Here is a 17,038-nt window from a genome sequence, read left to right on the forward strand (position 1 = left end):
GGGAAGTACTCGATAACCAGAAATTTAATTCAGTGCAAATCTGCTAATCACCCTTATATCACTAGTTATTACACATATGTAAGAGCACACAATAGGTTACGCAGTCTTTATTTCATGAGATGCTCTAGTACCTAAGATCTTAGTTCAGGGACTCAGGTGACTTCTCTTTGCACTGTATAGCCTTCTACAGGGAATCATCTATTTCCTCATGACCCCATACACCTTCCCCCTGTCCTGTGCAAACCTTTTCTAGGAACTTCTTGGATTAGTATCTTAAACTGTGTATGATTATTTACCACATTGCCTGTTAAATTGATTCGCGTACATTTCAGAAAACTTTATAGAGTAGAATACACAGGTATATCATTTATGTTTGATTAAATATAGAATTCATAATCATTTTTATTAAAGGTTGGGCAAGTGGACCCTTGGTCATTTCAGCCTCGATGGCTTCCCAGCTACAGTGCCCTACACATAGTAAGTACTTAATAGATGTTGAATTTTGCTATAATATAAAGTTTATTATGTCCCTTTGGAAATGTGTATTTCACTCAGATTTTCATCTCTCATTCCCTTTTCCAGGCTATGTAAAGTGTCCTAAGTCAGAGGTCTATCTTCACTGGATATATTTTCTAGACAAGGAACATATTTAAACACTGCCATACAATTTTTTTTAAAAAAAATTACACATTTACATGATAAAAAAAACTTCCAAAGAATTTAATGTAGATATTTATACATATGCTTTATAAGTAGCAATATGGCAGACAGTTGAATTAGTACATAAAGTTTTATTTAAAGTTTTCCCCTTACAAGCAAGCGTCATTTACACATTCTAATACTGTACAAAATTTACATTCTCTGTGACTTACTCAGTTATATCACTTTTTCCTTGGTCATGCCTTCCTGAAAGACAGAAAGTTTAACATACAGTTCTCATAAATGTTAAAATTTATCTTGGTTGAAAAGAAAAATAAGACAAAAAACCAGTCAAAGGACAACAAAAATCCTTTTAAAAGCCTACATTGTACTTTTCAGAGGGAACAGGTGACAGCTCACTACAAAAGACCCCGAAGTCAACCGTCTTCTCATCAGAGTATCAGCTGAGGTTCTTGTATGGAACACTGTAACCAGTTACTCTTTCTTTCTTTGTCTCTATATATATACTTTCAAGGGAAAGAAATGAAAGTTGATTGCACTGGATATCTTTTTACAAGGGATCCTTTGGATCTGAACATACAAATAAATACAGGAACAATTACGATTGCACTTGACTGTAGGAACAGCTTCAGATTTGAGCACCTTCACTCCATCTTTCCATGTTCCTCAAAAGAGTCTCACAAAGGCATTCCCACTTGTGGCCTCACACTGCTTTCAGAGGATCCATTTATCAAAAGATCCAACCATTTCATTATCTTTTTATATCTTTGCTTTACTTTTTACTGATGTTTTATTAGACTCCTAAAAGCTTAAAAATAAAATTTCTCTTCTGGCCAATTTTGCCCCTTCTGACTTGACAAATGTAACTCTCTCCCTCCCCTAGACAGTTCCTGCTGCTGCTATGACTGCCAAGAGAACAATTTAATTTTTTGTCTCTGTGTGTAAGCATTACCAACGAGAGCAATAAAGATGTGCCCAGTTTGGCAAATAATGATGGTAAATCATGTGCTGTCCCACAGCCAGCTGAGGGAGGGGAGAGGCCAAATGCCTTGTTAAGGACTAAAGGAAAATAAATCCAAGTTGCTATGATTCTTTTAAATCATTTAAATTTCATGTTTCTCAGTGACAGAGAAACAAGGAAGATTGTACTTTACAGTAAGTATCCTAGCTCCTGGTCTCTGGGTTGCAGAGGGCAATTTGGGCTGATTTTCTCATGGGTCAAAATTTGAGTCAGGTCTTATCCATGATAACCAAATTTGCTGGCCCCAGCTTTTGAAGCAAATAACAGGTATGTTTACTACGTATGTGGTCCTGAAAATAGGGAAATACAATTCTCAGGGAATTGACTGCAGCAGCAGTCTATATTCAGTTCAGATCTTTTGGACAGATGGTTCTGGATGAGGGCCTAGTTTATGACAATGAAGGGCAATAACCATTGGGTGTCTAACAGAGCCCCTACCTTTCCTCACCATCTCCTTCTCTTGGCTTAGTTCCTTTGTGATGCTGGGAATACAAAGAGTGGATGAAGAGAAGTTAGCTTTGGGTGCTTTTTCTAAAATTATTTGGCGTGCAGAGATTGAGTAATCACCAGACTTTAGGATTACCAGACCAAGACGCCACTTCTGTGATTCTGGGTGAATTTTTGAAGCATTCAGAGAACACAACATATCCAAAACGTCAACAGGGATGACATGCAGGTAGACTACAATGCACAATACTGCTCTTAGATCTCTCTGGGGCAGTCTTCAGACATCTATCTCTCTCCTTTGAAAGTTAAGATCAATGCGAGGAGTTTCCTTGAAGTTGGGCCAAGTTAGTGAAAACCAGTCTGATGTGGCAGTCTGGCAACATGGGAGGTGTGGTGTGGTCTTTAACTACTTGCTTCACAGGACTGGTATATGTCCAGGAATGGGGAATTATTATTTTTTTTTGTAGTTTGCCTCTAAAGCATCAATCTGAACCCAAAGGTGGGTTTTGGAAGTTGTGTCTGTGGAATATAATTTTCCCTACTAAAATATTTGTGTCACCTGTCATCGCTTCTCAGAATGGGGTACTTGTTCAATCCAACTTGTCCTGTGTGTTATTTGTTGTAAGGTACACAGGCTGGTAGGATGACTGTGGCACAAGCAGGGCCTGCAAGTGGTTCAGCTACATCTCCTTCTAACTCTGTCCAGGTTCCTTTCTCCGGGCAATAGCAAATGGTTGATGACTTGTAGGCTCCCTGGAAAACAATAAGAAGATTTTACTGAAGCATGGCCAGAGAGAGGCACAAATCCAGGGTTATTTATTTCTGTGAATTCTAGAGAATTTATTCCCCTCTTAATCCCAAAACACTTTTATGGAAGGAAGGGATTTTTAGACCATTTTTATTTAAAGGGAAACTTCCCCCCAAAGATATCAAAATCTATTTTGGTGACTGTCACTAAAGTTAGTCCTGTATGAACTGAGAAGTGGAAAATCGATCTTATTGTCCCTTAGGGGAAAAAACAACAACAATTTATACTTCTCTACCTCCTATAGTATGGGCACTACATGACTGTTGACTTGATTTATCTATTGTGCCGCTCTGGCCTCACAGATAGCTTTGTGTTTCTTTTATGCACCAATAGATCGTTTTGTAATTGTTATCTGGCTATTTGTCATATCCCCCTACTAAACTATAAGCACCAGAAGGGCAAACTTTGTGTCAGCAAAACTTTAAAAAATTTTTCTTAATCGATTAGTCAAGCATTTATTAAGTTCTTACTATGTGACAGGTACTGGCTAAGTGCTACCCATGCCAAGGAAAAGTGTATCTGTGTATACACGTGTATATGAACACACATGCATATATACTCAGCATATGCTCATATACTCACACCAATCTATAGGATGCACAGTATGTGTATATGTATATAGAATACAATGTATACACACATAGATAATACATGTATGCCCATGTGTGTACACAATACATATATGTGCTCTATATTCACAATACCATATATAACTATACTGTACATAGATACTACATATACATACTATACATATACATACTCTGTTTTCTCTCCCTCCCACCCCCTGTCCTCCACGCAAACCAGTTTAGGGAAGGAATTCACTAGCAACTGGAGAAAAGCTTCATATAGAAAGTAACACTTGAAATGAGACCAGAAGGAATCCAGAGTTTTTAAAGATGGAAGTGAGGAGGCAGGAGATGGAGGATGGTGAGGGGACCAGCAAGTAGGCCAGCATGGCTGGTTCACAGAGGACAGAGAGGGGACCAAAGTTTAGGAAGACTTCATGGGCATCAGGACCTATCAATCCTCTGCATTACCCTTGGTGTTCAAGAAAAGCTTATTTAAATGGACTACTCAATTCTGAAATCATTATACGAATAGTCAAGGCCAAAGAATGCCTTTTTTTCTTTAAACATTCAAGTGATTAAATTGAAAGTTGTTTTGAATCTTGAATTATCTGAATACCTGCCTCTGTTCTCCACTTGATTTTGCTCCCATATTCTACAACTGCCTCAAGGCCATAACCTCATGGAAGGAATTTGGCTACATGGGGGAGGAGGGTCTAGGGGGAAGACAGAGAAATTAGCTGGAAGAGAACCCCACCCCCTTGCCCCACGCTCTTGCATATTTTATAAACTTCCCAGAACTTATCAGTGTGAAATTCCTACAAAGGTGTTGAAAATGGAGAGAAAAAAACAAATAAATCTCCCAATCTTCCTCTAAGTCTATTCGCATAGCCTCAAGGAGCCATCTAAGCTAGTAAACAACATTACTGGTCTCATTTGCCTTACCAGCGTTGGAGTCAGACTACAAAATTTCCCTTCCTCAATATAGAACCTTCTTGCTTATTGATGGGATAGAGATGAGGAGTGGGCAGTTATTTGATGAAAATACATCCCTAAGTTTTGTCCAGTTTGTCTTTACCCTTAGTTAACTATGTATACCTCTGGAGCTGGGCTCATATAAATATCCAGTCATATGTAGGCTTGGCACATTTGCCTTGGCATAGCTAATGTAATTAAAAAATGGTGTACATACTCAACAAAAATGTTCCCTCTCAGATCATGTTCTTATCACACAAAAAAGATGTGACAACAGAAACCAATATAACCTAAGAAACAACTAATGGCAACTTTGCAAAATGAACGTGTAAATCTAAGTAAAGCAACCTAAAATAAATAAATAAATAGAGGTGTGAGACGCTTCAGGTTAGAGCGCCAACATCTGGGGCAGCAAGCAGAAAATAAGCACTATTTCGGGTTGTAAGGGAAGGTATTGACAATGGCAAGAAATAGACATGTACCATACTCCAGCTGTAGCCTCCTACAAGATAAATGCTGTCATCAAGAACGGCACAGCCAGGGCCACTTCGGCCTTCCAAGATGGGAGTCTGCAGAATATTCCACTGGTCACCTTTGGGATCGTAGCATTCCACAAGCATGACATCAAGGTGGGAGAAACCTGAGTGACATAATGGGAACCAATTTGAAAACCTGGCCTCTCTTTCAAATGAAACAATTATTAATTTTTAATTAATTTAATTAAATTATCAATCAATTTTAATTAATTAAATTAGTTTTTTATACCATAGTCATTTTTTATACCATCCCTTCTTCTAATAAAGCAAAACAATTAAGCAAAACTGAACAACAAGATGACCTTCTGTGCCAGCATAGAATGCTAGCATTCTGTTCCCATGGGCCCTCACCTTTATACTGAGCAAGGGAATTATGACTTTGAAATCAAGACTGGTAACTAATATTAATCTGAATTTGCTTACCTTTTAATGCTTTTTCTGTTCTGTTTTGTGTATGTAATTGGAGTCTTTGTATACAAATTGGTACAGTTTGTTTTGTCTTTGCAAGGCTAGGTCTTCCTATCTTGCTTAGGCTGAAAGTGCAGAGGTCACTCCCAGGCTTGATCTTACTACTGAAGGCACAAAAGCCTTGACCAACTCTATTCCTGATCTGGGCTGGTTTGTTCCACTTTTGGCAGCCTAGTGGCGCTCCTCTCCTGAGGGCTCTCCATACTGGTTCTGGACTTAGCCTGTGGCAGCACAGAACCCTTTAACTCAAAGAATCCATCAGATTCAGCTTCCTAGTAGCAGGAATTACAGGAGCATTCTTGGTCCTTGTATACTTTGCATCGGTTCATACAACTGCTCTTTCTTTAACTTCCTCCTAACAATTTTTTTCTCATGGAACAATAAGATTATTTTACATACAAAGACTATGGTTTGTTTAATGGGGATCCATTTCTGATTGTTTTTCTAACTATAGAAAGGGATTTTAGTAGAAATACAATCTTTATTTCTTTGATTTGTTTGGATTATGTGCCAACAAATGTGAATGATGGATTAAAAGATCTAAACATTTTAGTGAATTTTCTCATTTAATTACAATTTCTTTCCCAGAACAATTATACTAATTCATTTGTCCAATAAACAGTTAATAGTGGTCCTGTTTTTCCACAACTCTTCCAAAACTGGAAATTGCCATCTTTTATTATTTTCACCTTTTTGATCAGTGTGAGGTGTTAAAATTGGGAGCTGTTTTCATTTCTAATTTTCTCATCAATGGTGAATTTGATAATTTTTCCATATGGTTATTGATAGCTTGCATTTCTTTTGAAAATTATTTCTTTATATCCTTTGACTACTTGCAGCTTGCAAAGGAAAAGTCAGAAATTTTTTTTTGAAAAGAATGCCGCCCAATTTTACACTTATCTGGCATAGATGTGACTTATAATCAAGAGAGATTATGAAGGACAATACAAGAAGTTGTTAGAATGAATGGAAAACTGGGGAATAAACCCACTTCTTTGTAAAAATAGGCCCAGTGGTCAATATTACTTGAAAGTGAAGAAATGTACATGTGAATCCCTAAACTTTTCAAATGAAAAATCATAAAAACCTAAATCACAAGAGGGGAAAAGGATCCCTGGAGGAGAGTCAGCCCATAGTTTTGATACTAAGAGAAAAACAAATGCACATCTGTAACCAGAGACAACTTTCTAGTTATCAGGCTCACATTTTGGAATATGAGTGTTTAGAACCTCCACTCAAATTCTACTTTTATGAGACCTCATGCTGTAGAGGTGATTCTGAGTTCTTGAAGATGCTGCTAATGGAGTAAAATCTCAGGAATATCCTACCAAGCTATGGCTTGGGCAATACATCTATTTTTCAAAATTCAGCTTATTTAGTTTAGCATGGCTCATAACCATAAAGTGTCCTACCAAGAAATGAATTTTTTCAGCTATAGAAACTCATGAAATTGTCTACTAAGGCATGGAGGGAGTGATCCTACACCAATGAAATTGGGGATGTGGCCATGGTAGAAGACCATGTCTAGGAAGGAGTGAGTAGGCCTCGAGAGTTACGAACTGCTGTCAGAATTATATTGACAAGAAGGTTGCTTAGCACAGCACCTGGCATATAGTAGGCACTTAATACAAGTTTATTGATTGGTTGAAACGAATTTATAGATTAGGAAAGCATATCTGGAAGGCCACAGAAAGGTCATCACAACATTCTCAGAATCTGTCAAAGGCCTTTCTAATAAATTTTAGCATCTACACAATGAAGTTGGATGAGATAAAGGTACCAGAAACATTAGAATAAGAACTTTAGCTCCACAAATGAGCATTCTGTTTTTAGTTACTCAACAGTATCACAGGTAGAAATAAATTCATTCTTACTACCTCCCTTTTCCTCTACTCCTTAGGGTTAACTTCCATATCCAAACTAAAGTTCAACATTTTCTGAACACTTGTGCAGATGACCAAAGTTGGATTTCAAAGGCATTATTGTTCCATATGTCCATATATCTCATAACATGGGATTCCAAATGATGAAGAAAACCTGTGGAGACTGCTGACAGGCAGTAGATTCCAGGGTCCATTCTCTGATGATAATCAAATTTTAGGATTGTTACTAACACTTCTGGAAGTCCCATGGAAAAGGGGGCTCCTACTGAAATTGTGGCATTTCCTGCAACTTGGCTCCTAGACTCAATTAGGAGTTTCTATTTGTCAAGTTGGCTGGTCAATAACTTCTGGTGAATGATGGGTTGTCACTATCATTACTTATTTATTTAAGATCTGGGCATATGATTTCATTGATATGGAGAGTTTCTGACAAGGAAGCTACCAGTAGATATCAGCAATTATTCTACAACTGATAATCTTAGAGTTTCCTGGAGAAAGTAAGAGATACTAAGATGTTAAAAATACTGGAGATACTAAGATGTTAAAGGACTTGGCAAAGATAGCATGGACACTGTATGTCCGAGAAAAGACTTGAATTTCGGTCTTCTGTGGCTCTCTATCCATGACCACAGGCTTCATTGTCACCTAGCAAACTGAAATTTTTGAGGATGGAGAATTCACTGTTGAATGGAACCTAAGGCTATTTAGTATTTGGCATTTACAACAAATATGATGAAAGAATAGAAATATACTTGCTTCCCCAACACAATTGAGCTAAAGAACCTCAAGAAAGTTTTGTAAACTTAATGCTCTTTCTGAAAGATGTGTAACCAGGATATTTTTGGCCACTTCCTTTTTATACAATGTGAGGTGGACAGAAAAATTTGGTAATAGCAGTGGCAATTACATATATTATATATGAATCTCTAATATATGGTACATAATAAACATATAATTATATAATTATATATATGCATTATATAATATTACACAATTATATATCATATATAAGGTAGTGGATATAATTTATATTGTGCAAATATATAATTATATATTACATAATTGATACAATTAAATGACAAATATATATTAGACATACATATATGTTTACATATATCACATATATACATACAACCAGAGAGGCTTATTGGACAGAGGAAGAGCTCGTCTTAGAGCCAGGAAGTGGTAGGTTCCAGTGCATTCTCTGACACGTACAGGTTGAATCCTCAAGCAATTTTCTAAGTTACATTTATACCATGAACTAAAGCAAACATTTGTTGATCTCTAAAATAACCTGGAGAATCACAGAGAGCACACTATAGTCAAGAATGTTAAGAAAATATTCTAATATTTAATACCCAACCTGTAATAGGTTTATTTTTAAAAATCCAAACCAGGAGTTAGCTTCTCTGTGAGGCCATGACTAAAGTTCCTCTTGACTACATTTCCTAGAAAACAATTTATAGAAGAAAGCCTCACTAGTAGTTTGGAGCTAAGGAATAATTTATTTCACGGAATTCAGGGTTATAAGAAATTGTTCTTGCTCTTGAGTTATGAAGGCTCCCATTTTATTATCTTTGGACTTCATTATTCATTTCTTTAATGTGTGCCGTAGTATCCTAAATTTAAAATCATCTTGTCTGCATAAAAGACCCCATAAAGGCCTGCTCAAGGGTACTGCTAATTTGCACAAAGCAGATTTTATTTGGTCAACATGTTTTTTACTTGGTTAACTATGATTAGCTAATAAGCATCCCCTTAGCAAGAAGCATGACCTCAAATATTATTGTGATTAAAAATATGACCTTTCAAATGATTTCCTCCAATTGCATATAGCCGATCGTTCATTACGGCCAAAGTGTGGATCGCTCGTTTTGTGTTCATATCTTGTTTTCGGGCCCAGACATCCATAACAGGGTCGTAGCAGTACAGCCATGGGACGTACTCTCCATTGTGAACACCCCCTGTGAAATAAACAGATGTGAAAATGAGAAGAGCGGCTGGCAGCCATTGTTACTACGAGAAAATAGATCAGGGACTTGCCTGAAATGTATATTTTTCCATTGTGCACGGCTCCTGCATGAGCTGCCAGAGGTTGGGGTAAAGAGGAAACGTAGCGCCACTCATTGGTTTCTAAGTTATAGCATTCCACGCTGGACAAGTATCCGGTTTCATTCCTCCCACCAATAACATATAAGTGTTTATCCAGACGACATGCATAGAAACTGGCTCTCCTGTGGTAAAAGTAACAACCCACAGAAAGTTATTAGTGCAGTGGAGAAATTATTTTTGAAAAATCATGTGGACTAATCAGCTAAGTCAGATGAGGGAAGTCCTCCTAAAAGAGGGCCCCAAACTTTTGGAGATTATACATATGCACACATATTAAATACCATGCCGTTTGTAGCCATCATAGGTATATTCTAAATGTAATTTAAAATTCTGATTTCAATTGTAAGCATCTAAAGAAAAACAGAATGGTGTGAGGGACAGAAAGTTAGTCTCAAAGCTAGTCCTCTCATACATCCTGGCTGTGTGACCATAGGTAAGTTATTTAACCTCTCAGGACTCTGGGCCTTTCCAGGTTCATCACCCCTACTACCCACCTATCCAGGACCCTACCTCAGAAATTACCTTCCAAGAACTCCATATATATCCTATATGTATATAGTCATTAACATGCATCTCCTTCATTGGAATATGAACATCTTGAGGGCAAGGCAATGTTTTTTCCTCTCTTTATATATCCTTCTCTTTTAGTACTGGCTGCAGTACTAAAGTACTAAGTTGCAGAGAAAGAAAGGTGCTGACCTGCATTGGCCAAGGGGGTTTTCTCACCCAAGAATTCCCTTTACCAATGAAATCACAAACGCATTATCTATCTCTGTTCACCTAAAGAGAGATCTACATGCTGTTGGTTTCAGCTATTTTTACGCTCTAGAAGGAGAAAAAGGTGTTCATTAATGTTTGGGGCATTTGGTACCTTGCATGAATTTCAGAGCTCAGGAAGACAAAGTGAAAAATGAGGCAGATAATGTAACAATAATAAATTATCTTGACATTCACTTTCTTTATGGTCCTTCAAGGGTCATTGTTCCCAATTTACTAGGAGAACCACATCATCAAAATTTTTCTTCAATTATCATTTTCTTATTTTTTTCCCTGTGCAGAATTGCAAACAGAACAACTTCCCTTAAGTAATTCTCTTAAGTGAACCTAATGCTTTTAAATCCTGCCTCTTTGCTCCAAAGGCAATTCATCCAAGGGCCAGTTTTCACAAGTGACTTAGAGCTAACATCAGGGTCTCTTTTCTAGACCTGCTGTTAAGCAGACTTACTGCTTTATGTTTTCAAAGGCAAGGTGAAATTAAGGGCTGATTAATTCTCTGGGTGATATCAAGCCCGTCTAAATAATCCACTCCACCAAATTTTTCTTTTTCTTTCATGGGGGGGCTTTTGATTCAACATCATCTAGAGTTACTGCCACCCGTCCCACCCTTCATGGACTATTGCTTTTGGGAACAACCCTCTTGCCTAAGGATGACATTTGCTCCTGAAATTAAATTTTGTGTGTGTGTGTGTGCGTGTGCGCACGCTCACGTGTGTGAGTGCATGTGCATGTGTGTGTGCATGTGTGTGTAACCCTTAGACTTACTGAGGCTGTCCGACCTTGAGTATACCAACTTAATTTAAACCTGTATGTTCACTACTGATAAATGGCAAGCACATAGGTAGCAGAAGCAGCAGCCATGTGAACTACCTTCTGTCCCAGGAACAATAAATTCATGGGAAACAGAGGACAGGACCAGCTTGAATAGGAACCTTATGTTTCTAAGATGTACACTGTATGTTTCTAACATATAAGGTGACTCCCTTGACCCATCCCTGATTTCTAACACATAGCCTGTCCCTCTTGGGAGCAGGATACAAAGCCTCTGGATTTAAGAGTGAGTAAGATGGAACTTAGCATACAACAGAAGAGGATTTGCTGAATCCATTACTGTTTTACACTTTAACTGTCTGGCAAGGGTATGATTGGCCTTATGTTAAGTGACAAGAGGACCTAACTTGGAATTATAAAAACAAAATAAAGGCAATGTCAGTCAACAAGTGCTATGAAACGATACCTTTTTTTTTAAGGCCAATGTTATAATAGTCTGCTCTAATAAAGGCATGGTGTTCTGGACTAGGAAGAAGAGATTCCCACTGTATTCCCTCCTAGTCAGGAGCCAATTGGAGTATTATACCAAGTACTAGGTCTTAAATATAGAAAAGTTACTGATAAGCTGGAGAATGTCCAGAGAAGGGCACCCAGGATGCTGAAGATTCTCCAGAATGTGTCATATGAGGATAGATTGAAGGAATTGGGAAGAGAGAAGGCATGGGGAGGGAGCATATTTCCAAACTGTCTTCAAATATTTGAAAGACTGTCACGTGGAAGAAGTAATGACTTGTTCTTGCCCTCAAGGAGCAAAATAAGGAACAATAGGCAGAAGGTGCAAATTTAGGCCTAATGTAAGGAGGAAACTCCTGACTCCAGGCACTTTCCTAGGCTCTCCTCCATTCCTGGAATGCTCTCCCTCCTCACCTCCGCCTACTGGTTTCCTTCAAGTCCCAGCTAAACTCTCACCTTCTACAGAAAGTCTTTCCTTACCTATCCTTATTATTCTAGTGCCTTTACTCTGCTGACTCCCCCCCCCCTCAATTTACCTTGAATATAAGTTGTTTGAACGTAATTGTCTACATCTTGTTTCCTCCGTTAGACAGTGAGCTCCTGGAGAGAGGTTCTATCTATTGCCTGTCTTTGTATCCTGGGCACTAAATACAGTGCCTGGCACAGAGTAAGTGCTTAATAAATGTATACTGATTCACTGCCATTTAAAGCTATCCAAAAAGAGTCCCTTTCAGTTCTTGAGCTATGATCCTATGTACAAATGGAATGGATGTTTCAGGACGTAAAAAGTTTCCCCTCCTTAGAGGTCCTCGAGCAAAGCTTGAATGACAGGTATGTTGAGAAAGAGATGTTTTGGTCAACCAGGGTTGGTAAGGTGGCTACTGAGGTCTGTTCCCACTCTGAGATGGCATAATTTTGAAATTCTGTTATGTATCAGTGGAGGGGGAATTCAATGCTGGTTTTCCTGGTCTCCTTCCAAAGGTTTTTGCTCAAGTTTAATCCTTTTATCTCTGAATTTATTTTTACAATAAGTAAAAACACATCTTCAGCAATTTTTTCACAATGATTATATGATAGTTTTGCAGTCCTGAGTCCTGAGCTATTCACAGGTTATTGGATGAAGAAAGTGAGGTTCAAAGGATAGAAGTAACTTAGCCAGGATCAGTGACAAAACTTGAATTCTATGTCCTTAGTCTAAGACTTGTCTGCTTTTCAATGTATCATGCTTCTCCTCCTCTTACAAGGAGCAAAAGTCAAGCTGGGTGGCTCAGTGGCACAGGTGAAGGTAACATTGTCCCAAAGTAAGGAAGCCACTGCTACATTATATGAGAAACGTCTTCTAATATGAGATTTTGTTGTTCAGTTGTTTTCAGACGTCAGATTCTTCATGACCCCATTTGGTTGTTTTGGTTTTTTTTTTGGTAAAGATACTGTAGTGGTCTGCTATTTTCTTCTCCAGCTCATTTTACAGATGAGGAGAATGAGGTAAACAACTAAGTGACTTGCCCAGGATCACACACCAAGTGTCTGAGGCTGGATTTGATCTCAGAAGAGAAATCTTCCTGACTCCAGGCCTGGAGCTCTATTTACTGTGCCACCTAGCTGCCCCTGTTTCCTCCTCTGGGATGTGAGGGAGTTGGGCTAAATAATGTCCAAGTATCCTTTCAGTTCTGCATTGCATGATATCTCTTCCAGATAAGTCTTCCAACGTGATTTTTGTGTGACAAATTCTGGCCTCCCGCCTGTTTTTGTATTGTGGCTTTCAGTAAATTGATTACCTCTTGATATTTGTCTGAGGGCATAACACACCTTTAAAGGAGCCCATATTGTTTTATTTCTTAATGAGCATGATACATATCATCAGTTCAAAGCCTCATACAGAGTGAAAATAGCAGCGGCAGCACCTCTCACATTTTGGAGACGGAGATTATTTTTAAAAACAATTCTCTAACAAAGAAAACTTCATTTCTCAGGGGAGCAAAGTCTTTGCAGGTCAAGTTTGCGGAATTAGTATAACTTCTTTAACACCTCCATATAGAGGTGGATTTATATATCTGTGGATTCTAATGAATGGTGACACCATTTAGTCATTTATAAACAATCTCAGCTTCCGAAGGACACCAAGTAAAATAAAAGTCCTACTCATCATCTAACATTTTCACTTTCCATAGAAACCCATCTTTACTTCCTTATGAAGACATGGGGAACAAGTCTAGCTTGCAAGAAAAAAATGAAACAACACACTTAAGCAAGGACAGCAGTCATGACCCAAAAATAAAAAAATAAAATCTTCCCTCCTTCCATTAGCAACTCTAACCCACAACACCTAAAGGTTAAGGATTCTAAGTGGTTTCTATTCAATACATCTGAATGAAAAGTAAAAAAAAATCAGTCATCCAGATGTATTATATGGATATACATCCAGATATTTATAGAGAACACTCAGATTAATTGAATTTTTTTACACTGCTTCCAGATATTTTACCATCTTATATAGTTAGCCTCATTCCTTAAAACAAGAAGGGCAATTATTTTCTGATTGGGAACTATGAATTTCTTATTCATTGCTGACATGAAAATTTTAAGGGGTAATTTCTCCTGGAGGGAAGTGGCAAAGTCAGGGAATGTTGATTTGAGATCTGGACTTGCTGCTAACTACATGTGTGACCTTGAGTGGGTCGGGCTGGCTAACCTCTTAGGTCGTTTTCAGCTTTAAATCCTATGTACCAACTATTAGGTCATTATTTTCTATATATAGTAATCATTTATAGGGTCTTTCTCTGTCATTCTGAAATTGGTGTGCAAGTGGCGGGGTAAGGAGGGAGGGCTTTATTGTCTTAAAAAAATATGGCTTCATTGGTACTTGGCTGTAGTCTATCTCTTTGGTAGAATGCAAAGTTCTTCAGGGAAGAAACTATTGTACTTTGGTCTTTGTATTTCCAGCTTCTTGCAAAAGACCTGACACATAGTAGGTACTTAAAAAATATTTGCTAACTGACTGATACATTCATTGATTAACAATAATGACAATGAATTAAAAAATAATTCCTGTTAACTACAACATGGCATTTCTTATTCATGCATTTTATACAGGGGAAGGGTAGTTCCATATTTTTGACCTATTTTTCCATCCTATGGGAGGCAGCCATTTTGCTATCTTTCTTAGATTTCTTTTCCTAGTGTTAGCAGTTCACATGCTAACTAAAATAGCAACTATACAGAGCTTAATGCTATCTCTGTTTGAGGATGATATGTGAATATGTGAAAAAGTTCGTGCTCTGATACTAGAAAGGATCTTTTCCTCTTCTGTACCCTAGAGAACTGTGTTTCTTAAATGGTACATAATGCATTCTCCTAATTTGGCTCATTGTATACAACTTATCTACCCTGCAAGGTTGGAAGGTTCTCAAGGGAAGGGGCTTTGTCATTTACCTCTGTGTCTCCTATGGCACTTATTAAATGTTCATGAAATAATTGTTCCATATAGTTATTTTGCTTTTAAAAGAAATCCATGCTGTGCAAAAGCCAGAAGGAAGAACATGGGTAAAGACAAGAGGCAAAAGTAAGGAAAGAAAGGAAGAATTTTTAAATTAGAATAAAACTACATAATAAAAGGCTGAAGAATTGTTTTGACCAATGGGTTGTAGAACAGGATACCTGGTTTTCCTAACTAGGATGTGGTAGTCAAATAAATTCAACATGTATTTCTTAAGTGCCTACTTTTTGCTAGGTACTATGCTAGGTGCAGTGGATGCAAAGACAAAAATGAAAACAGTGTTTGCCCCCAGGGAGCATTTATTTACTCCTTCTCCCTGAAAGTCCTTGAAGAAATATTTTAACTAGCACTTGCTACAGCTTTTCCCCTCACATTAATTTTTTTTATGAAGCCAAAACATTAATTCATAGCTAAGAATACCAAGTGTAAAGTATTCATTGGCCAAAAATTTACTAAGTACATACTATGTGTGGAGCCTGGAATCGAGGAAATGGCAAATAACTCCTGTATCTTTGCCAAGAAAACCCCAAATGGGGCCCCGAAGAGGCAGACACAACTGAAAAAACACTCAGAATGTGTAGAGCATGCTGGTATTTCTTCATGATATTAAGTGAATTCGATAATGTCACAAACCTCTGAAATCAGTCGTTTGCTTGTTCTTGACTTACCTTTATAGGAAAAACAACAATTTGCAGTGTGTGTATGTATGTATATATGTATGTGTGCATGTATGTGTGCATGTGTGTATGAGCATATAAGTTGGAATTTCTCCTAGAATGGCCAAAATCTATCTAAATTAACAAATGATGTTAGGTATTGTAATTTTTAACCCACATATGTTTATGAATTCTAGATATTATAGCATTTGAAGTAGATTTCCCTTTAATAGCATGTGAGAATCTCTTTTTTTTGTTCTCATCTATGATTGAATTCCTAACATTTCTACCCTTAGTCCTATGCCTACCTGTTACAAAAAAGAGAGAGCTTTTCAGAACTTCCTGGTTTTAGTTAATATTTTCTTAATCTGATCCTTTACATGTATTCCTAACTTCATCCACAGAGTGTCACTGTTAGGAGTGAAATGAAAAAAAAATCAGATTTGTTTCACTCGCCAAGACTAGCTGTTCAATTTTACATAGAAATTATAATATAAAAGATTTTGAGTCTCTCTAAATCAAATTTTGGATACCCAAAATGAAAATGTCCATAAACTACACTAGAGAAACACGAGTTAGCCAGCAAACAATTATTAAGTGCTAAGCACTGAGAGTACAAAGAAAGAAAAAAAATAAGTCCCTTCCTTGGAGGAGTTCACTATGGATAGGAGAATTTGTAGTCTGTCCGTGATATATGGATATGGTGTCCAAAAAGTCTGTTTTTAGATAACTTAATCTTTTAAAAAAAATTTCCAAACATATCTATCAGTGGTCGCTTCCAGTCTCCTGTGTGCTCTAACTTCTATCTCCCCTTAGAATCTTTATCCTCTTTCAAGGCTCATCTCAGGGGCAACCTCCTTATAATACATCTACCCCATTGTTAGGGTACTCTCATCTCGAAAATTACTTTGTAATTAATTTGCAAATAGTTTACATTTCCTTAACTGGGTGTACGTTATTTTCCATTTCTCCCACCCTCTTTCCCCTCAGACAACAACAACAGACACACACACACACACACACACACACACACACACACACACACACACATACACACACACACACACACACTTCTGCAGAACAGAAATTTCTCGAGAGAAGGGGCTGTTTTTTGTTTTTTTTACATACATAGCACAGTGCCTGGCACACAGTGAGTGTTTTAATAAATACTTGTAAATTGAATTTTCACTTTTCTAAAGGCACAAACCCTAATTTTGGGACCCAAACTGTTTGATAAGATTGCTTTAAGTTAAACTTTTCTTAGGCTTTCAAACAATGAAACCCACAGGCTGTGGATTGTGAGTAGCCAAGACATTCCTCAAATGGTTGTAGGGTAGATAACATACTTT

The 17,038-nt window shown here is 37.5% G+C and overlaps 1 protein-coding gene across 2 annotated transcripts in view; it reads right to left on the reverse strand.

The window, feature by feature from the left end:
- Nucleotides 1–690: 690 nt before the first annotated feature.
- Nucleotides 691–17,038, reverse strand: part of KLHL14 (kelch like family member 14) — a 180,854-nt gene continuing 164,506 nt past the window's right edge. For both annotated transcript variants that reach the window (XM_072604504.1, XM_072604505.1), the window contains exons 6-9: nucleotides 9,408–9,598; nucleotides 9,170–9,328; nucleotides 4,960–5,117; nucleotides 691–2,881 (exon numbers count right to left, since the gene is read on the reverse strand). In XM_072604504.1, coding sequence (XP_072460605.1) covers nucleotides 2,741–2,881; nucleotides 4,960–5,117; nucleotides 9,170–9,328; nucleotides 9,408–9,598 — 649 coding nt within the window. In that variant the 3' untranslated portion in view covers nucleotides 691–2,740. The remainder of the gene's footprint in view (nucleotides 2,882–4,959; nucleotides 5,118–9,169; nucleotides 9,329–9,407; nucleotides 9,599–17,038) is intronic.

Source organism: Notamacropus eugenii, chromosome 4, assembly GCF_028372415.1.
Source record: "Notamacropus eugenii isolate mMacEug1 chromosome 4, mMacEug1.pri_v2, whole genome shotgun sequence".
NCBI lineage: Eukaryota > Metazoa > Chordata > Mammalia > Diprotodontia > Macropodidae > Notamacropus > Notamacropus eugenii.